Genomic DNA, 24,401 nt, shown 5'->3' on the forward strand with positions numbered 1-24,401 from the left:
AAGTAGACTGTCATGTGGAGGAAGCCCACATGGCCAAGACCCACAGGCGGCCTCGGGGACCTCAAGGGCAGCCTCCAATGAAAAGCACCAGAAAGTGAGGTCCTAAGTCATACGAGTGCAAAGCAATGAATTCTGTCAACAAACTGAGAGAGGTGGAAGTGGATTTTTCCAGAGTTAAATCGCAAGATGATAACATAATCTAGCCGACACCTGCAATGCAGCCTTTTGAGACCCAGAGCAGAGAGATGAGTATGAAATTTAAACAGTGCCTGACCTCCCAATCTCTGGAAACTGTTAGACAGTCAATGTGTTTAGTATTAAGTGATTACATTTGTGGTAAGTTTTTCCAGAAATCAAAAATTAACACTACACTTATTAAAATCAAGCTCCACATAAACAAGGCTTTTGTTGTGCTTTGCCCAGCCCAGGCAATCAGTGAATATTGAATAAACGTTTCTGTCACTTAGAGCATTAGGCAAGCTGGTTCTGTCTTCTGCAAGGATTTATTTATCTAGGCTTTTGTTACTAGGCTCATCTCACCACTCAGATCGTTCATGGTCACCCCTGCTTCCAGATGTTTCCCTGTAATCTCCCTTCAGTCAGTCAAGTGCTCTTCACCTTCTCCTCTGCTTGTTCAAATCCTACCCACCTCTTGTGTGCATCTTCAGCAGATACAAATTTGTTTACAATTTAAAAATGATGGGGCTTCCCTGGTGGCTCATATGGTAAAGGATCTGCTCCAGGTTCTGAACCTGTGTCATAAATATCCTCTGGAGAAGACAATGGCTACCCAGTCCAATATTCTTGCCTGGAGAATTCCACGAACAAGGCTACAGTCCATGGGCTTGCAAAGAGTCGGACATGACTGAGCCAGTAACATTTTTACAGTGATATGCTTCCATCTTAATGATTTCAACAAAAAGTGTAAATCAGATTAAAAAAATTTTTGAGGTCTAAATTTATAGACATGGCATGTTCTTTTGGAATCAAAACACTGAAGAAGCTGAAGTTGAACAGTTCTATGAAGACCTACAAGACCTTTTAGAACTAACACCCAAAAAAGATGTCCTTTTCATTTTGGGGACTGGAATGCAAAACTAGGAAGTCAAGAAAACACCTGGAGTAACAGGCAAATTTGGCCTTGGAATACGGAATGAAGCAGGGCAAAGACTAATAGAGTTTTGCCAAGAAAATGCACTGGTCATAACAAACACCCTCTTCCAACAACACAAGAGAAGACTCTATACATGGACATCACCGGATGGTCAACACCGAAATCAGATTGATTATATTCTTTGCAGCCAAAGATGGAGAAGATCTATACAGTCAGCAAAAACAAGACCAGGAGCTGACTGTGGCTCAGACCATGAACTCCTTATTACCAAATTCAGACTTAAATTAAAGAAAGTAGGGAAAACCACTAGACCATTCAGGTATGACCTAAATCAAATCCCTTATGATTATACAGTGGAAGTGAGAAATACATTTAAGGGCCTAGATCTGAAGGATAGATTGCCTGATGAATTATGGAATGAGAGTCATGACATTGTACAGGAGACAGGTATCGAGACCATCCCCATGGAAAAGAAATGCAAAAAAGCAAAATGGCTGTCTGGGGAGGCCTTACAAAGAGCTGTGAAAAGAAGAGAAGTGAAAAGCAAAGGAGAAAAGGAAAGATATAACCATCTGAATGGAGAGTTCCAAAGAATAGCAAGAAGAGATAAGAAAGCCTTCTTCAGTGATCAATGCAAAGAAATAGAGGAAAACAACAGAATGGGAAAGACTAGAGATCTCTTCAAGAAAATCAGAGATACCAAGGGAACATTTCCTGCAAAGATGGGCTCGATAAAGGACAGAAATGGTATGGACCTAACAGAAGCAGAAGATATTAAGAAGAGATGGCAAGAATACACAGAAGAACTGTACAAAACAGATCTTCATGACCAAGATAATCACGATGGTGTGATCACTCACCTAGAGCCAGACATCCTGGAATGTGAAGTCAAGTGGGCCTTAGAAAGCATCACTACGAACAAAGCTAGTGGAGGTGATGGAATTCCAGTTCAGCTATTCCAAATCCTGAAAGATGATGCTGTGAAAGTGCTGCACTCAATATGCCAGCAAATTTGGAAAACTCAGCAGTGGCCACAGGACTGGAAAAGGTCAGTTTTCATTCCAATCCCAAAGAAAGGCAATGCCAAAGAATGCTCAAACTACCACACAATTGCACTCATCTCACACGCTAGTAAAGTAATGCTCAAAATTCTCCAAGCCAGGCTTCAGCAGTATGTGAACTGTGAACTTCCTAATGTTCAAGCTGGTTTTAGAAAAGGCAGAGGAACCAGAGATCAAATTGCCAACATCTGCTGGATCATGGAAAAAGCAAGAGAGTTCCAGAAAAACATCTATTTCTGCTTTATTGACTATGCCAAAGCCTTTGACTGTGTGGATCACAATAAACTGTGGGAAATTCTGAAAGAGATGGGAATACCAGACCACCTGACCTGCCTCTTGAGAAATTTGTATGCAGGTCAGGAAGCAACAGTTAGAACTGGACATGGAACAACAGACTGGTTCCAAATAGGAAAAGGAGTACGTCAAGGCTGTATATTGTCACCGTGTTTATTTAACTTACATGCAGAGTACATCATGAGAAACGCTGGACTGGAAGAAACACAAGCTGGAATCAAGATTGCCAGGAGAAATATCAATAACCTCAGATATGCAGATGACATCACCCTTATGGCAGAAAGTGAAGAGGAACTCAAAAGCCTCCTGATGAAAGTGAAAGTGGAGAGTGAAAAAGTTGGCTTAAAGCTCAACATTCAGAAAATGAAGATCATGGCATTTGGTCCCATCACTTCATGGGAAATAGATGGGGAAACAGTGGAAACAGTGTCAGACTTTATTTTTCTGGGCTCCAAAATCACTGCAGATGGTGACTGCAGCCATGAAATTAAAAGACGCTTACTCCTTGGAAGGAAAGTTATGACCACCTAGATAGCATATTGAAAAGCAGAAGCATTACTTTGCCAACAAAGGTTCGTCTAGTCAAGGCTATAGTTTTTCCTGTGGTCATATATGGATGTGAGAGTTGGACTGTGAAGAAGGCTGAGCGCCGAAGAATTGATGCTTTGAACTGTGGTGTTGGAGAAGACTCTTGAGAGTCCCTTGGACTGCAAGGAGATCCAACCAGTCCATTCCGAAGGAGATCAGCCCTGGGATTTCTTTGGAAGGAATGATGCTAAAGCTGAAACTCCAGTACTTTGACCACCTCATGCGAAGAGCTGACTCATTGGAAAAGACTCTGATGCTGGGAGGGATTGGGGGCAAGAGGAGAAGGGGACGACAGAGGATGAGATGGCTGGATGGCATCACTGACTCAGTGGACGTGAGTCTCAGGGAGTTGAGCTGGACAGGAAGGCCTGGCGTGCTGCGATTCATGGGGTCGCAAAGAGTTGGACACGTCTGAGCGACTGATCTGATCTGATCTGAATAAGCAGATATTATCAGGTTCATGTTTTCATTGCTTTAAATAACCTAGTCCTCAAAATATTATTTCAAATATATGTATGTGGTTTATATGTATATATAGATAAGTTATACAATTATTACTTACATGCCAGATATTATGGTAGTTTTACAGACTATCTTCTTACTCCTTTGAATATAGAAATCAACTTTCATATGTTTTTTATTCTCTTTTTTCATGGAGGGAACTAAGGTGTGGTTATTTTAGATAATCACTCAAGGTCATAAAACCAATTGGCAGAGCTGGAGCTTCGATTTGTGTGACTTCAATGTTTTTTTCCCCAGTATTGTAAACTATCTCCTTAATTAAATAAAAAGTTACATGAAACAAAATATACATAGTATCAAAATATATGAAACAAGTATTTCTCATTATCTTATATACCTATATACTTATCAAAATATCTACTCATCTTTCACTTTGCTATCTTCTCTTTAAGTGTCTGTAAGGTTAGACACCTTTAAACCTACTGATAAAATTTATCACAAGTCCACAGGTGATCTTAGACCTGAGTCAACAGAAAAAAAAAAAATGTGTGTGCTTATCTGAGTGAGGAATGAGGGATGAAAAGAATGAAGGGATTGCTTTCATGTCAAATATCGTATCCATAAAGCAGCAAGTTTTGAAGAAAAAATTATGTGAGTCAGTCAAGATACTGACTGATCTATCCAAAGAGAAATGTACAAGGGCACAGACTCATCACTGCAAAAACTAGACAGACAACTGTGTACTGGTATAGCAGTAAATTTTATTTATAAATACCAAGAGAACCACACCCTTACTTAATGTTCTGTGGATCCAAGCTAAAGAGGACAAAAACTTCCATAGGAAGTCACAGGATCAGATTCAAATTTTCCTTTGTATTTCTGACTTGTAATTACCTAAGAGCTCTTTTACAATCTAAGTGAAAAATAATTTAAGGTCAGTTCTCCAGTCTGTGCATGCTTGTGTACATGAGTTTTTAGCTGTAAGTGTGACCGGCAGTATGCCTGTTTAGTACAGAACTGTTGTCATGCACACCTATGAAATTTGGCTTACATAATAAAGCAATATAACAACCTGCCACCAGTCGTTGAGACAAATATAGAAGTCATAGAGCTACTAGCTGATGTTGCCAATTTATACAACACTGATTTATAAAAGAAAGAGAGGATTAATTACTTCAATGTCAGTTATTCTAGTGATAGATTCAAGGAAAATTGATGAGAACACTGTGTCCTTGTAGGATAATCATTCCTGTCACTCATTCCTAATTTATACTGAATGGAGTCACTGAAGCCATGCATTAGGTTTCTGTACAGTTTGTGGGTGCAAAGAACTGGTTTAGTAAAACTCTGATAAATTGCAAAGATGTACATAAATTTCTAAGATATAAAAGTGTGAGGAAAACACAAATTTCAAATTCACAGTTAAGACATAAGAATTGCTAACTGTTTCTAATTTTTTGAACTTTAAAACAGATCGCCAGGTACAAAATGTTGATAACAAAATACTTGTGTAGTCTTTACCATCTAGTTATTGACCTCTAGTCACAGAAGACTTATTCAGGTTTAATCTTGGAAATTCAGTGGTTAAATATATATTTTAATGATGATACCAGTAGTGCAAATACTTTTTATAACAATAATAGCAATATGAATAATGATAACTAAAATGTATCAAGTGCTTCCTATGTTCTCTGTGTCATTCAATTTTTCCACTGAGCCACATGGTGTAGATATCATTATTACACCACTTTAAGGACATGTTTTAGTGGCAAATCTCAGGCAATACCTGCTCTTGAAGAAGTGGCCAGGTGTGTGCCTTTCTGGAAATATTTTGCCATGGTTCTCCCTTTCTTGAATCATAAACCAAAGATAATTCAGGGGCAACTTTTTCACACTATGAGTCTTTTCAAAACACTTTGCAGTTAAATCAATAAGACCTTTTAGCTCTCCACATTTTTCAAGGTACTTTTGCTACATTGCATCTGAAATTTCATCTAAACCCCTTTAGGTAGCTGAGTACTGCTGTCCATACACAGAAGAAAGCATTGCTCAGTGGTCAAGAGCTGTGGTGTCAGACTGCCTGCATTGTATCCTAACTTCTTTGCATACTACCTATGTGAATTCAGACAGTGAGTCAACCTGTTACTCCATTTGCCATTATAAAAATACATAATAGTTACTACATCATGAGTTTGATATGAGGACTAAATGAAATAATGCAAATATGCCATTTAGAACATAGTATAAGTTCCATGCACATTAGTTCTCATTAAACCTATCTTATAGGTAAACGATCTGGGGCACAAAATCCAATGTCCAACAAAGTGAGTATCAAGCTAAGAACTCATAACCATAATTTTATGGTCAACATTGTTGCTTCTTCCAAACCCCATGTCAGTTGTTTCCAAACTTGATTTTGGATCTTGTGACAAGCAAAAGGATTATTTCAAGGGATCCTTAGGTTCATATAAAATAATAATAATAGCACCTAACATTAGCATGTTAAAAAGCAGAGACATTACTTTGCCAGCAAAGGTCCATCTAGTCAAAGCTACAGTTTTTCCAGTAGTCATGTATGGATGTGAGAGCTCGACTATAAAGAAAGCTGAGTGCTGAAGAACTGATGCTTTTGAACTCTGGTGTTGGAGAAGACTCTTGAGAGTCCCTTGGACTTCAGGGAGATCCAACCAGTCCATCCTAAATGAAATCAGTCCTGAATATTCACTGGAAGGACTGATGCTGAAGCTAAAACTCCAGTACTTTAGCCACCTGATGTGAAAAACTGGCTCACTGGAAAAGACCCTGATGCTGCGATAGATTGAGGGCAGGAGGAGAAGGGGATGACCGAGGATGAGATGGTTGGATGGTATCACCGACACGATGGACATAAATTTGAGTAAACTCCAGGAGTTGGTGATGGACAAGGAGGCCTGGTGTGCTGCAGTCCATGGCATTGCAGAGTCAGACACAACTGAGTGACTGAACTGAACTGAGCTGAACGTTTATTAAGCACATACTATGTGCTAAGCACTGTACTAAATTTCTTACATAGATTGTCACATTTAATTCTCTAAACCCTATTTGATAGACATTATTAGTTTCTCCCTTTACAGATGAGGAAGTTAAGGCTAAGAATCTTTAAGTGATCAAGTAACTGTGCAGGGACACACACAGCCAGTAAGTTCCTGAGCCAGGAATCAAATTTAGACAATGTGGCTAAAGTCTTAACATTCACTTTCACCTACTGACTAACTTAAGTGAAGAGATAGCATTTCATCCCAGTCCAAAGTTGGATCCTTCACCATCCCACCATCAAAAACCCCAGTGTTTTTGTAATCATATATTTTCACATTTACAACATGGATGACTTAAGAACCTACATTGTCTCATTGTTTTGGAGCATTTAAGATAAACTATCACAATATACCCAAGAGTAGGTTTATTAAGTGGAATTACTCTGCTTCCTCCCTACAATTAGAATATCTTCCCTTCTACAGAACGTGAAAATGCTATGATTTTAGATTTTAACGTTTTTCAGCATTTATATTTCTAAACTTCATTAAACATGTACAGTTTTTCATTTCAATTTTGGGTTGTAACCTCAAGAAACAAAATATATGTAGATGTATAAATTTTATTTAACACCTATTTAAATACATAGATTAGATGATATCTAATATACCGATTCTAAGATTTAATGCTTCATCATTTTTAATTCAGATACTTTTAGAAATAGAAATATATTTACATGGTTCAGAAAGTTTAAGGTACCAAAAATATTAACTTAATGAATAATCTTTCCTCTAGTACTTTCTTCAAGCCACACAGTTCACTTTCTCACAGGCAACCATTTATTAGAATCTTGACTATATTTCTGGAAATATTTGCAAACATACAAAAATATTTATATGCATATTACTCCCTTCCTCATTTTTATACAATGCGCTTTGTATGGCAGCACGCTTCACATACTTCACAGACTCTCCTGTATCCTGTTTTATTCTCTCTCTCTCTTTTCTCTCTCTCCATTTTATATATATATATTTACATACACACACACACACCTGTTGTTATTGTTGTTTAGTCGCTAGGTCATGTCGACTCTGCGACCCCATGGACTGTAGCCCTCCAGGCTCCTCTGTCCATGGGATTTCCCAGGCAAGAATCCTGGAGTGGGTTGCCATTTTCTTCTCCATGGGATCTTCCTGACTCAGGGATCAAACCTGAATCACTTGCATTGCAGACACTTTACTGCTGAGCCAGTATGGAAGGCCATACATATGATGGAGCAAGCTCAAATATATATGTATTTTTAATAAATGCTCCATACTGGTATTAAAGACTTCCCTGTTTCCACTGCCAAATGTGTATTCTTCATTATGTTAACCATAATTTTTAAGCAGTTTCCTATTAATGGCTTAATAGGACATTAATGATTGTTAATGACTGTTTTCAGCATTCCATTACAAATGACTAATATTCCATATACATTAATTCACACACGCATATCATTTGTGTAGCATAAATTCCTAGGAGTGAAGTGTTGGATCAAAGGGTAAAAGTATTTGCAATTTGACACATATCACTGAATTCTCTTCCAAACAGTTGGTCCAAACTTATAACTGTTACTCAGTTATGAAAGTGTCTACTTCAATTTTTCCATTAACATTGGAGAAAATGTTAGCATTTATGTTTCATGCTTAAATAAGGTTACACAACACACATTCCAGGGATGTTGGCAGGTTTCTTAGCACCAAAGTTAAATGATATAACCTTAAATTTAAAAGACTAAAACTTTGTCCATTAAAGCATTAGTGATAAAAGTAACATTTTAAACAGACACCTAAGATCTGAAGTCATAAATATGGATTCAAAGTTTCTATGTAGTTCTTAGAAGACAAGTTTTATTCCTAAAAACACAAGGTCAAATTAAACATATTTTCAGTTGTAGAAAGATCTCAATGACATTAATGATATTATTTCTAAAGAATTTTTAATTTGCAGGTACTTGACAAAATGTCTCTCTTTTTTTTTTGGACAAAATATCTTAATCACAATTTTCACTTAAGAGCCTAAAAAGGAAAAGTTTCAAATGGCACAGTCTCTGCCAAGAACGTTTTTGTAAAAATCACTTTTACTACTTGTTGAGAAAAAACTATATGGCCTAATTTCTTTATAAACATCATGTGACGCAATTTGTCCAACCGCTTTATGAAGGTTGATGATATCAAGCCAAATTTAGAGAACAAAAAACTGAGACTCAACAATATTAACTAGCTTGAGGAACACAACAAGTAAATACTGTAAGTCAATGGGTAAAAATTCCCCACATGTAACAGTCACAGAATAAACAGACAACACTGTTGAATGGATGAGTGAAATACGCAACCAATTTTTAATCCTGCCACAGCTATCTAAAGCAAACATCTTACCTCAAAAGCAAATGACGAAGAAGAGAGGCAAGGCTTCAGATGACCTGATCTACAGAGCATTAGGAACACCAAGCAACGGAAAGTTTCCAGAACAGCTGCCTTACGTCTGAAATAAAATGTCATTTACATGCATTACCTTTGAATGTTCTTTATTTTCCTGTTATATAATAAAATGTATTGGTTTATTAATATATTTATGTTCATAATTATAAATTGTTAATAATTCACTGATTATTTTAATAATTGATAAATTGTTATCATTTTCAAAAAACACCTAGTATTTTAATATATTTGAGGAGTATATACCTCTGAAGCTGTTCGTAAACAGGCATTAAACTAAGACACAAAATGCGTCTTTTTAAAGAACATCTATTATTGATCAATGTATTACTTAGTTTGAGCATTGATGAATTGGGGTGAAACATTTTCAACTAATAAATAAAATATTCGACAACTAAATTTCTAGGGTTTAGAGAGTAGACTCCCCTCACTCATCCAATATCTTAATACTTCATTCATTTAATAATTGACTTCTTAGGAGGGCTGATATAGTTAACTACTTTAAAATAATAGAATAAAATAAATGAATAATAGAATAAAATAAATAATAAATAATAATAATAAAATAAATAATAGAATAAAATAAATAATAGAATAAAATAAAATAATGAATACTTGAATAGTGAAATATCGGGAACATTTGTTGTTAATTCTGATATTATAGGTAGCATGAATATAGATCTTTGTCAATAATTTTGTGATGACTGTTTTCTTTATAATACAGAATTCTTGAAACTCAAATTCTGACATACATAAAATAGGTATGTGTATTTAAAACAAAGTTGAGGGTCATATATAGGCATTTAAAAATTGCCTTATAATAGCAGTAGTGAACAGCTGCTTTATCAGATTCAAATAAGCTTCACAATGAATTCAACCAACATTTATTGTATAATTAAATATTTTCATAAAAGGCAAATGGTATTTTTATGATGGGTACATTTTCTAATAAAATATTATTGAACTAATATAATTATAATATAGCTATATTTTATTTAGTAATTTAGAATACAGTAGTATGATTTTTTCAGAGAAGGCACTGGCAATCCACTCCAGTACTCTCGCCTGGAGAATCCCATGGCTGGAGGAGCCTGGTAGGCTGCAGTCCATGGGGTTGTTAAGAGTTGGACACGACTGAACAACTTCACTCTCACTTTTCCCTTTCATGCATTGGAGAAGGAAATGGCAACCCACTCCAGTGTTCTTGCCTGGAGAATCCCAGGGACGGGGGAGCCTGAGGTTGCTGTCTATGGGGTCGCACAGAGTCGGGCACGACTGAAGCGACTTAGCAGCAGCAGTATGATTTTATGTATATGCAAAAAGTTAAGACATTTTTCCCTTTGTAAAATAATTTTGTATTATCACTGTAAACTATTTTCTAATTGATATTTGGGTAATTTTCAATGATAAAACAGAAAATAAAATTTCTATTTTAAAACAATTTATTTTTTATTAATTGTGTTCTATGGCCTTTTTTGAACTGTGGTGTTGGAGAAGATTCTTGAGGGTCCCTTGGACTGCAAGGAGATCCAACCAGTCCATTCTGAAGGAGATCAGCCCTGGGATTTCTTTGGAGGGAATGATGCTGAAGCTGAAACTCCAGTACTTTGGCCACCTCATGCGAAGAGTTGAGTCATTGGAAAAGACTCTGATGCTGGGAGAGATTGGGGGCAGGAGGAGAAGGGGACGACAGAGGATGAGATGGCTGGATGGCATCACTGATTCCATGGACATGAGTCTGAGTGAACTCCGGGAGTTGGTGATGGACAGGGAGGCCTGGTGTGCTGCGATTCATGGGGTCACAAAGAGTCGGACACGACTGAGCGACTGAACTGAACTGAACTGAACTAATGGTCTTTTTTAAAAATTTAAATTTATTTATTTTCATTGGAGGCTAATTACTTTATAATATTGTATTCGTTTTGCCATATATCAACATGAATCCGCCACGGGTGTACATGTGTTCCCCACCCTGAACCCCCCCTCCAACCTCCCTCCCCGTACCATCCCTCTGGGTCATCCCAGTGCACCAGCCCCAAGCATCCTGTATCCTGCATGGAACCTGGACTGGCAATATTGTGAATTAAAACACACATAGGAAGAAGCACACAAAACAGAAATATACAGCTCAATGACTCTCAACAAATAAACAACCATATAAACAGCACTCAGTATCAGCACCCTAGGCACATCTCACCTCCTCAGTGTTCCACCCTCCCTCTGTTGCAGAAAGAATCACTAGCTGTTGTTTACCGTTTATGGTACTCATACCATCTCCTACCTTTTCATTGACATTTTTATTGATTTAGCATAAATTCCTAAAAACTATGTTTTACTTTTATCTTTTTGTTCTATTTTTTGTAAATACAATCATGTGCACTTTTTTTGTATTAGTATCTTTTAATCAGTATTGTTAGTGAGATACATTTACATTTCTGCATATAGCAGCAGCTCATTCTTCACTTGTGCATAGTATTCTGTTGTGTGAACAGACCAATATTCACACATCCATTCACCTCGGGAAGGACATTGAGATTGTTGGCCACATTTTTTATTAAGAACAATGCTTTCTGAACATTCTTTTATATGCCTTTGGGTGTACTGGCTAGTATACACCTGGGATTGAACAGCCAAATTTAATGAAATACTCAAACATTCTTCAAGTTAAGTATCCCAATATAAACCACCTTCTGCAGAGTATAAGCATTTCACAGCTTGTATTGTCAATATTTTTAATTTTAGACATTTTTGACATAAGATCTTTGAAGTTTATAAAAAATTGCAAACAGCTTTTCCTACCTCAAAAATTGATTTTTTTTAATGCCTTGCTGCTGCTGCTGCTGCTAAGTTGCTTCAGTCATGTCTGACTCTGTGCGACCCCATAGACAGCAGCCCACCAGGCTCCCCGGCCCCTGGGATTCTCCAGGCAAGAACACTGGAGTGGGTTGCCATTTCCTTCTCCATTTTAGTGCCTTATTAAGGGTTAATTTTTGAAGAACTGACATTCATAATATTATTATAACCTAATTCACCAATTTTATCTATATTATGGATTGTTGTGGACCATTCAATATTTTTACCTACTCCAAGGTAATAGACATATACTACTATGCTATCCGCTGGAATATGTACTGACTTTCCTCTCACTTTAAAGTCTACAATCCCCTGAAACCAGAATTAATTTTTATGGAGTGAATTATTTGTCAAGTTTATTGTTCTTATTCCTATGTGGAAATCCAATTTTTCTAAGACCATGTGCTGAAAAGACAGCGTTTTCCTTTTCCCATAGCTCTTCAGGGATGACTTTGTCAGAAATCAAGTCTTTATATATGCATAGATCTGTTTCCAGATTCTCTGTTCTAACCTTTATGCCAATAAAACATGTTTAATTACTATAGATTTATAATATATCTTGATAGCCAGTAGCTCAGCTCCTGCCATTAAAAAAAAATCTCAAGACTGTGTTGGCTATTATTAGGCCTTTGCATTTCCATATACATGTATTTTAGAAAGAGTCTGTCAAATTCTACAGGAAAGAAACCTTTTATAATTTTAAGTCAAATTGCACTGAGTATGTAAACCAACTGCTGTGATTGTAATCTTCACAAAATTGAGTACTCCAATCTATGAATATAGTATCTCTCCATTTTTTAATTCTTTATTTTTCATAATATTCAGTAGTTTTATAGTATGGTTTAGAAATATACTACTCATTTTTTAGGACTGTTTTTTTCTTGTATTTGATATATTTGATCTTTTGCATAAACTTTTTATATTTTCTAGTATGTAAAAATATAGTTGATAATTTATTTAAAACTTTCCCTAAATTCATCCATTAATTTGAATACATTCCCGATAGATTCCTTCGATTTTCTAATTAATTCACTATTCAGATTTCTAGATTAATTAATATAAATTAATTTTCTAATTAGTTTATTAATTCCTTTCAAATCTCTATGCCTTTTCTTTCTTTCTCTTTCATTTCTCCACTGACAGTTTCCAGCCCAGCATTAAATAACAGACATATCTAACTGGTTCTTAGTTTCAAAGGAAAATTTTCAACATTTCACTTCCTTTCCACTATGACATACCTATATCCAGTATAAGTTCCTAAATAAGGCCAAAGGCAGTGGAGACACTTATATAAACATATACCATAACTTACTATACCCTAGGATACATTGCAATAAAATCTATAGCCTGCTATTCAGCTTATTTATTTGTATCCATGGAAATAAAAAAGTCTATATTAAAAAGCAGTATACTGTTGATATTGCTGATTGATCATTTTAGTAAGTATATACAAACAATAGAATTGTGATCCTTAAAATGTGATCCTGATGCTTTGGATCTGGTTATTATTTCAGATTGTCTTCTGACTCAGTTTTTCTATTTTTCTTTTCTGTGGCTCAGTATGTATTTTATTTCTAGTATAACAAAGTAGGGATGAAAAGCCAAACAAAATAAATGATAAAAATAAATACATATTTCATACTGTACTGTATGAGGGTAAGAACATCAACTTTAAATACACTGGTGGCCCTCCATAATCATGGGTTTTGGATCTCAGATTCAACCAATCTAAGGGCTGGTGCACTGGGACGACCCAGAGGGAGGGTATGGGGAGGGAGAAGGGAGGAGGGTTCAGGATGGGGAACACAGGTATACCTGTGGCGGACTCACTTCGATATTTGGCAAAACTAACACAACATTGTAAAGTTTAAAAATAAAATAAAATTAAAAATAAATAAATAAACCTAAAAAAAAAATTTTAGAAAGTTTCAAAACACAAAACTTGGATTTGCCACTGCCAGCAACTATTTACATAGCATTTATACTGCATTTATAATGCAGTATACATTGTATTAGGTATTATAAGTGATCTAGAGATGATTTCACTTATAATACCTAATACAATGTATACTGTATTATAAATGCAGTATAAATGCTATTATAAGTGATCTAGAGATGATTTCACTTATAATACCTAATACAATGTATACTGTATTATAAATGCAGTATAAATGCTATTATAAGTGATCTAGAGATGATTTTGGAGAAGGCAATGGCACTCCACTCCAGTACTTTTGCCTGGAAAATCCCATGGATGGAGGAGCCTGGAAGGCTACAGTCCATAGGGTCACTGAGAGTCGGACACGACTGAGCGACTTCACTTTCACTTTTCACTTTCATGCACTGGAGAAAGAAATGGCAACCCACTCCGGTGTTCTTGCCTGGAGAATCCCAGGGACGGGGAAGCCTGGTGGGCTGCCGTCTCTGGGGTTGCACAGAGTCGGACACGACTGAAGTGACTTAGCAGTAGCAGTAGAGATGATTTAAATTTATGGCAGCCTGTGCATAGGTTCTGTGCATAAATACATCATTTTATATGAAGGACTTGAGCATCTGCAAATTTTGGTATGAGGGGCTAGGTTCTGGAACCAATCTCTAATGGATACCGAGAAACAACTATACATACATTTAGGCATATATTGTGAACTATTCAATAGCAAAGGAAAATAATAAAATCTTTTTTATATTTTATTAAGTACTCAGAGTTATACTCTATGCTTTGCCAAATTAATCATTTTATTTTGTGGGTTTTCTTAATATATTTGAAAAACCTAAATTTCATCTAAAAGGCTTAGATTTATAATTAACCCTTGATATAAAATCAGACAAACCACTAGTCTGTTGCATTTAAAATGAAAGTGTGAATTTGCAGTTTCAGCTATATTCTTTTGATAACCAATGTTTGCTGAATTTCAAAATTTCACAAATATTTTAAAAATCACATTACAAAGTTACATAAGATGAAAGAATTTCACTTTTTACCTTTGATCCAAAAGAAATCCAATGGAGGTCAAGGTCAGGATAATGAAGCAAACCCTCAGAAGGAGAGTGACCTGAGATAGCACCTGTCAAACAAACACAGAGACCAATGGATTCTTTAGGTGGGTCAGCCAAGTGAGCATTAGAATTTAAAGCTGACAGGAATAACAGCCCCCATTTTATTTTATGTTGCATCATTTGTTACTGACCTTTTTCAAGAAGGTTGAATATACAAGGAATATTTTGGTTTTCCTAATATCATTTAGTTATCTTGTTGGGCACTTGAAGAATGAATTAGACAATTCTAATGATGGCAGCCATGAAATTAAAAGACACTTACTACTTGGAAGGAAAGTTATGACCAACTTAGATAGCATATTAAAAAGCAGAGACATTACTTTGCCAACAAAGATCCGTCTAGTCAAGGCCATGGTTTTTCCAGTGGTCATGTATGGATGTGAGAGTTGGACTGTGAAGAAAGCTGAGAGCCAAAGAATTGATGCTTTTGAACTGTGGTGTTGGAGAAGATTCTCGAGAGTCCCTTGGACTGCAAAGAGATCCAACCAGTCCTGGGTGTTCTTTGGAAGCACTGATGCTAAAGCTGAAACTCCAGTATTTTGGCCACCTCATGCGAAGAGTTGACTCATTGGAAAAGACCCTGATGCTGGGAGGGATTGGGGGCAGGAGGAGAAGGGGACGACAGAGGATGACATGGCTGGATGGCATCACTGACTCAATGGACGTGAGTTTTGGTGGACTCAGGGAGTTGGTGATGGACAGGGAGGCCTGGCGTGCTGCGATTCATGGGGTCGCTAAGAGTCGGACATGACTGAGCGACTGAACTGAACTGAACTGAATGATACTTTGCTTAAAGTGTTCTTGCTAATAATCCTTTAAAGTTTTGACTTTCATAATTCTTTGAAACACCTGTATCCCCACGTATGGAGAAATCACTTACCTTTTATGAATAAATACCACCTTTCAATGGTTATTTTAAATATAAGCCCACTCTTTGTTGTTTCAAACCCAAAGCTGCCTTTAATAAAGAAAATATTTAAAGAAGAATGTGTTTATGTGTGTGAACACATACATGAAAGAGATTACACATATCCACTCACACTTTGATGAAACCTATATATTCCTACCTGTAAGTCAAAAGTCCTTTTTTGAGTCAGTAACAAAACCCACATATCTCTCTGTCATAATTACAAATTAATTATATGTTTTGTTTACATGTAAAAATTTAATAATTATGTTTATCGAGTATCTACTGTTTTACAGCTTCCATGCTATGTGTTTTATACACATTAATTCTTTTTATATGCCCAGCAAACTTGCAGAGTAGGTATTATATAAGCTTTGAATATGAAAAAGCAAATGAAATGAGACTTAAAAGATTAAGTAACTTTTCCATCACGCAGAAATAAATGCTACCTCTGAAATTCAAAATAGACCTAACTGACCCCAAAGTGTGACAGTGGTAGAATCCATATGAGCAACACACTTAAAGGGATTGGAAGCAGAGGTCTATACTGAAGTTACTCGTGAAAGGGCCAGGAGGTTACTGCTTCAGATTGAGAGTAGATGAATAGAATCAAGGAGTTGGTTTACACAGCCAGCCACTGGACGGCTTCCCTACTCACCGATGGTACTGATGTTTCATAAGAACACCAAAGGTTGTATTTCATTGGCTAATAGAGTGATCAAACACTCTCCTTTTTCTTTTTCCTAACTAGAGGTAATGTCAAGTCATTATTAACTAATATATACTTTACAACTAAGCAGCATCTGTCCAAAGTTATAAACAAAAGGTACCAATTGCCACTGCTGCTCACACCCAGTATCTCTGTTCCATATCATCTTCTGAATCAGCCCCATCTCTCATGGACAATTTCTAATACTTCCCAAGTCACTTTCCATATGCCTAGGATGGCATCCAGAATTGCCAAGGGAATTTAACCCTCCAGAGCCATAATTCAGTACAAGACTATTAATGAGTTGTCAAAGATCTGAATAAAAAGTGTCGGGATGCTTAGGAAAGTGGAGACAGTGCTGGATATCAGATATAGGAAGGAGAATTTGGTGAATTCCACGTTTGAGTGGAGAGTTGGAGAGCAGGAAAATGCTATTTAGGTGTGTGACATTCAGCCGTGGCTTCTCTGGGACAGTAAAGCAAAACAAAATATTTTCCCCATGGTAGAAGTAATGAGGTGTGCTTGAGCAGAGAACAGATTGTGTGTGTGCTCAGTCATGTCTGATTCTTTGCGACCCCATGGACTGTAGCCCACCAGGCTCCTCTGTCCATGGGATTTTCCAGACAAGAGTACTGGAGTGGATTGCCATTTCCTCCTCTAGGGGTTCTTCCTGACCCAGGAATTAAACCCATGTCTCCTGAGTCTCCTGCATTGCAGGAGACTCAGATTCTTTACCACTGAGCAATCAGGGAATGTTGGCTTAAGGGGAATATTTTGTTTCTAAAAACATGCTTCTTATTACCATTATTGAAGAAGTATTCTTCTGTATTCTTGCTGGGAAACCCCATGAGTAGAAGAGCCTGGCAGGCTACAGTCCATGGGGTCTTAAGAGTTGGATACAACTTAGTAATAAACAATAATACACACACACACACACACACACATGTATATGGACATAATATATATATTCTTCTCCTATATATATATATATATATATATAGGAGAAGAAAATGGCAACCCACTCCAGTATTCTTGCTTGGAAAATCCCATGGACAGAGGAGCCTGGCAGGCTACCGTCCATAGGGTCGCAAAGAGTGGGACACGACTGAAGCGATTTAGCGTATCATTACTGCTTCTTTTTGATCTTTTAGGAAAAAATTCATATGGAAGGGAGAAATGATTTATGCCTCACACCTGTAGCATGATTTTAAATGCTCTAAAAGAATGCAGGGTTTGAAATTATTTGAACCTATTAGCCATGTAAACACGGTCAGATTTTTCAGCATTTCTAAGCTGTGTTAAGTGATCAGTACATTTCAAACAAAATATGAGTTTGGAAGAGGGCTTGGCATAAAGTAAGAAGTCAACTAATGGTCATGATAAGTATCAATGCTATTATAGTTAGGCTTTACTAATTTTCCAAATAGCACTCAAGCTAATCTTAATTAATTACAGTATGATAAGGAAGCACAAATAAAAGGTTAATCAGCTCTTCCAAATATCACAGGAAATTAAGAGACAGAACAAAATATATTTTTTGTTTTGGTAAGGGAATTTATGATCCCTGGGCTAAAAAATGATAAAGAACTCCTCTTTTTGTAAATTGCATCCTGGCTAATGGTGTTGGTGTGAAAACCAACTTAATATGACTATCTGCCTGCCTTGTCAAGCCTCTACTGGCTTCTAAGTACCTGAAATTTAGCCTGATTACAACCCTGTATTTGAGTTCCTCTTCCATTCCCCACTCTTCCTGCTTCTCTTCGTTTGAGGGTGGCACCTCCAGTTTTTCATTTGCTCATACACACAATTAAAACACCCTCCTGACTGGCCTCTCTAATTCTAAGTGTGTGTCCACCTATCCTGGCTTCCCACCCTGAGTATGTAGCCAGAGTTATCTCTTCAAAAACGTAAGTCATGTTATATCATTCTTATATTCTAAATCCCCCACAGGCTTCAAATCTCACTCTGAATAAAGCTCAGTCTTTACTCTCGCCTCTATACAACATACCCACTATTATCATATCACCCCTGAATAATTCTGTCTTTCACTCTTAAGCTATATCAGAAATTCTGCTCTTCCTTGAATATGATAGACTTCCCACTCAAATCTATTTCCTCTACAGTTTCTTAGGCTTAAAATGACTTCCTCCAGTGATCCTTAAGGTTTATTCCTTTATTTCATTCAGGTAACTATCACATATCCTTGTTCACCCTATGTAAAATAGTAATTCTCCATATTAATCTATAACTTTATTCTGTTGTATTTTTATAACATCAATAATATGTTTGTTGAGTGACTGACCAAATGATTGAATATTTTACATATGTGTTTATTATTCATAACTTTAATATAATTCTAACTGACCTAATAAGTAGTTTAATATTAAAACATTAAATATTTAACTTCATATAAATATATTAGTTCCTTAAAATTAAAAAATTCAGTTTTTTGATTAACAATTTAATATTAATATACTAAATATTTGTGTTAAATATTTAAAACATTGACTGCTTTAATATTTCTATATTTAATTTCATAAAGAAAAAAACCATCCTGAATCTCAGTTTAAAGGAAACAGATTACTCAAAAAAGGAATTCAATGTAGAGCACATGTTTCCTTAAAGAGTCCATCTTTCTATAGAACTTTTACATTTTTCCATATAATATCCTTTGTTGGGGCTTCCCAGGGAGCACTAGTGGAGAGAAACCGCCTGCCAATGCAGGAGACATTCTCTGATTTCCACAGATTCATTGTATGAATATGTATTGAGCCTTTGCTAGACACTGTGGTAAACAGGCGTTTACGAGGGTGAGCAGGAAAGTCAGAATCCCAGCCCCAGAAACCATACTAATGCCTGCTGGCTGGACAACAGTCCAGCTACACTAAAGCAAAAAAACAGAATAGACTTTATAGACTTTGATCACTGTAAATACTTAGCCTCCTGTGTTTTAAACAAGAGGTGAAACGACATGAAGCTTGTTAATTTTTTTAGAACAGTACAATTTCATTTTTCATTGGGCTTACCACCATCTCACACAATTTACTTCTAGTATATCTTTCATGTAGAAGATCACTCTCATCGAATGCTAAAATGGAATTAAAATTAAGCATTGAATATAAGTCTTTATCACAAAAATAAGGAAGTCCATAACTATAAAAAGCTTATGAAGCAAGGAATTAATTTTTCTCCTTTAAAATTATCTTTCAAATCCCAAGCAGTTTGGTAGCTCTTATTTCTTTAGGTTTCCTGGTATAGGAATCACCATCCATGCATTTGTGCCTGAAGAACATTACTTCCCTTCTACTTTAAGTAGATGAGAAAAAAAAATACTCATAAGGCAACATTAACTACATAGGAATGCAAAAATTACATGCTTGTTGCTTTAACAATTAATGAAAGTGTGAGAGTCCTTCCTTACCCATAGGGATATAAGGAAGAAAGACGTTTTCTTCTTGAATGGAGATATTATTGTCTTACTCGTTCATGGAAAAATTCTAGTGATCAACACAATGACCTTTTATATTTTCCCACACAACAAACCTCACAAAGGGAGATATCAGACCCACACACTACGTCCTCAAATAATAGTAATCTTCTATATAAATTCTTTTTTTAGAAGTTTATTGTCAAAGATAATTTGATAATATTTTCCATAATCCTATGGATTTAGAGATGAAAATGTCTTCATTTTATTATATCACGGTGGTATATTTTTAGGAGTTTCACTGTAAGGTGTCTGAAAAAGTCTACTAAAATCATTATTTTGATCCAGAGTGCTCATCTTCCCAAACATCTGTAAAAATAAGGTAAAAAATTCCCTAATATTTAAATGTTCGTTACCTCTGATGTGAAGGAAGAAAATTTGGTTGGAGGCATACCTGTTCCGCTACCTCATCATCCCCATGACTCTACTGGCTTCTTTTAGACTGAAGTTATTGTTCCGTCACTAAGTCATGTCTGACTCTTTGCAACCCCACGGGCTGCAACATGCCTGGCTTCCCTCCCCATCCTTTACTATCTCCCGTAGTTTGCTCAGACCATTGAGTTGGTGATGCCATTCAACCATCTCACCCTCATCCTTTTAGATACCCTGAGCTGAAACCTGAAGGCTTGAAGATGCTTCCCAGAATTACAGCATAGACACAGGAGCAGAACTCAAGGTGATGCCATAAAGCAATTTGTAATTCTACATGAATCTAAATAATCTATATCAAAATAAAATCCTGTTTTATTTTTAAAAAATCAATACATGTGTATACCCATGGCAGATTCATTTTGATATATGGCAAAACCAATACAATATTGTAAAGTTAAAAAATAATATAAAAAATATACATATAAAAAAATCAATACTGACCATATTGTTTTCTTCTACATTTTCAGAACTTTTGGTTACTATTGAAGTATACATAAAGATAATTGATTAGAATGAACATTTTTTATAATTTCAAACTAGAAGCAAGCAAAATAAATATATATCAAAGGTGAAAATATATTGCCTAAAATGTATAACAAATGCACTTAAGAAGCAATTAATTTATATGGAGTTAGTGACTTTCTACAAAAACATGTAAGAAGTAAAAGCAAAAATTTTATTTAAAAAATTTTACATAACTTGAATAATTATTTTCAATTATATATTAAGCTATGATTCTACTCTGTTAAGAAAAAATGAATGTGCACTGAAATAAATAGAGAAACAAGGATGGATTTTCCCTTCCACTTGAAAACAAAATAAACAATATATCAACAAAGCAATCATTTTCAAGACCCTGGATATTAGGCAACAAAGATCAGCGATTCCAGGGAAATGGGATACAAAAGGCATGAACCCCTACTATTGCCCCAGTTTACTACCTTGAGAGAGCTTCTAGGCTGCAGCCCAGAGGGAACTCAGAGGGACCTGGTAGACCTCCTGATTTGAGGAGAGAGAGCTGGGGTTTTGGAGAAGCCCAAGGAGGCTATTGTTTGGAAGAAAAAGTTAGTCACTCAGTCTTGTCTGATTCTTTGCGACCCCATGGACTGCAGCCCTCCAGGCTCCTCTATCTATAGGACTTTACAGGCAAGAGAACTTGAATGGGTAGCCATTCTCTTCCCCAGGGAATCTTCCCGATCCTACTGAAACTGTGTCACCTGCACTGCAGGCAGACTCTTTACCGTCTGAGCCATGAGGGACTGTTTGGTAGACAGGACCAAAGAGGAGACAGCTGCATAGTCAGAACTCTCTTCATCTGCAGAGGGTGCACATCAGGTCTCGTATATCAGCTCATGCATATATGAGGAGACTATCAAAGGCTAAAAGAGAACTAGAATCCACAACACCCAGGGCTCACAGCAGGGCCAGCTCTAGTGCAAGTTGCCACCAGCAGATGAACCACGTCATGATTCACGGGGAAGTGGGTAGAGAACATGGAAGGGTCTTTCCTCAGTAACGAATAGCAATTAGTCCAAGGCTGAGCAAACTAAGCAATGGAAGTGACATTCACATTGATATTATCACTATCATTTTTGGATGTTCACTAGAACTATGCCAGGGGTCACTGGAATCTTTCTAAGTTATCAGTATTTGTTTTAAGATTGCACTAAACTCAATATGCCAACTTTTTCTATACTCTTGATAGGATACTTTTATCTTTTCACTAAGAAATAAATAGAAATATCAGTTATACACCTTTTAGTTCTTTCCCAAAATACAAAAGATAACAAAGACTTTAAAAGACAGTCTCAGAGAGGCAAACTTCCTTTCAGGATGCTCACTCAGTTGTGTCCAGCTGTTTGCAACCCCATAGACTGTAGTCTGCCAGGCCTCAGAGTCCATGGGATTTCCCAGGCAAGGACACTGGAGTGGATTTCTATATCATCCTCCAGGGGATCTCCCCGACCAAGGGATCAACCCATGTCTCTTGCATCCCAGGCAAATTCTTTACCATTGCGCCACCTGGGAAGCCCACCTTTTCAGGAGGATGACTTTTAACTAAGACCCTCAAAATCTGTGCACCGAGATTTTGAGTTTCCAATGCTGGATAGGTTTAATAAATCAAAATGAGATACTAATTCAAATTATAAGCAGTTTATGGTTGGTTGTGTTTACTATATGAAAGCTTTTAAAGGAGTTGCCTGATACTGACCAAAGTTTAAGACAGTACTAATAGTATGAAGATGTATTTAATTTCAGTTAATATTCCATTATTTGATGCAAAAGGCATTTTAAACTCTCAATTTTCCACTTTATCATATTTCAATACAATGGACAAAACTATATTTTTCATTGGCATTCACAGGAATCACTTTTCTAAGTTCCTGAAATCTATGCTTATTGGACAAGTAGCTTTGGTAATATCCTCCCTTTACTAATACACATTTATTACATTCACTTCATGGCTTTAAATTATAATTGATACTCAATTTAGCTCACATTTCTTTTTTCATGTTACTTCAGTTACCACCTAAAAACTTTAGGAAATTAAATTAAATCCCAGTAGGCTGCCCTGGAGGAAAACAGTATGTGTGGAATATTGACTGGAGAGGTTTCACATAGGTCCTAAATTAGATCTAATCTCAGCAAGTGACACTCTCTATTATGACAGTACAACTAGATATATTGATTTTTTTTTCTAAGGATCTGTTAAAACTTGTCAATATGAAAGTACTGGTTGCAAAATTTTAGTGCCCATAATGTTTTACAGAGTATAGCATTCAGGGGAATTGAGGACTATAAAAACCTGTTTTCAAATTTATATGAATAATCTCAAATGCCTCATTAACTTGAAATGTATCACTAAATAATTTGTGTTAGACATATCTGCACTAATTTTACTATACATTCTATTATGTGAAAGTGTTAGTTGCTCAGTCCTGTCCAACTCTTTGCAACTCATGAACTGTCATCCACTAGACTCCTCTGTCCATGGGATTCTCCAGGCAAGAATAGTGGAGTAAGTAGCCATTTCCTTCTCCAAGGGATCTTCCCAATTGGGCTTCCCAATCTTCCCATTCAGGGGATGAACCTGGGTCTCCTGCACTACAGGCAGATTCTTTACCATCTGAGCCACCAGGGAAGCCCATATTCTGTTATAAAACCTTATTAAACAGTCAAACTGTTTTGAGTCTATTATTTGAAAAGGATAGCATTGCCTTTAAAGTTTTACTTTGGAAACATGCTAGTGCATCCATATTTCCATTTCAAACCCATATCCATGACATCACCCCATGCAGTGAACCCTGGCAGCTTAGGAATTGATTTCCCAAGCATTACTAAAGTAAAATCAACATGAAAGATCGTGGGTCATATCACTAAACTAAACAATATATATTTAAATGTATGCACTGCAAATTTCAGTGAGAAAGGAATGTGCCTTTTTACGTCTTTCTGGCGGCCATCAAATTGCTTTTTTGACTCTCAGAGTTATTTATGCAGAACTTGCGTACATTAAACAAGTAAGTATTTATCTACTCTGGTATATGCGTAAACAGAAAGGGCTGTCAGACTACAGCAGGGTCCGCAATTACAAGTCAGCCACAACTTTTTCTGTGTGATTATTGGCTACAGTCAATCTGGAAAAAAAAAAATATTTCTGTTGGATTTTAACGTCTTCAGATGCTTTTAAACATCTCTGAGACTACAAAGGCACTATAGAATTTTGCAAATAAGCAAACTTTTTCCCCCCTAGTTGCACAGCATGTTTTTAGCAAAGGAAAACATGTGTGGGAAATAAGCAAATGCACTTTTCAAAATTAATTTGTGTCAAGGATGAAGCTGTCTCCAACTCTAATTTCAATCTGAAAAGGATTTCATCACTTGATATTTCTATTTGTCGACATATCTACATCAGTTTCTCATACAGTTTTTTACCATCTTGCG

General features: G+C 36.3%; 1 protein-coding gene across 2 annotated transcripts in view; it reads right to left on the minus strand.

Annotated features, from left to right (window-relative positions):
* The window catches only part of AGMO (alkylglycerol monooxygenase), a 389,432-nt gene that overhangs the window by 173,417 nt on the left and 191,614 nt on the right, over nucleotides 1-24,401 (minus strand). For both annotated transcript variants that reach the window (NM_001192973.2, XM_005205212.5), the window contains exons 11-12: nucleotides 14,847-14,929; nucleotides 8,952-9,057 (exon numbers count right to left, since the gene is read on the minus strand). In NM_001192973.2, the coding sequence (NP_001179902.1) occupies nucleotides 8,952-9,057; nucleotides 14,847-14,929 (189 nt within the window). The remainder of the gene's footprint in view (nucleotides 1-8,951; nucleotides 9,058-14,846; nucleotides 14,930-24,401) is intronic.

The sequence above is a fragment of the Bos taurus genome, chromosome 4 (assembly GCF_002263795.3).
Source record: "Bos taurus isolate L1 Dominette 01449 registration number 42190680 breed Hereford chromosome 4, ARS-UCD2.0, whole genome shotgun sequence".
Taxonomy (NCBI): Eukaryota; Metazoa; Chordata; class Mammalia; order Artiodactyla; family Bovidae; genus Bos; species Bos taurus.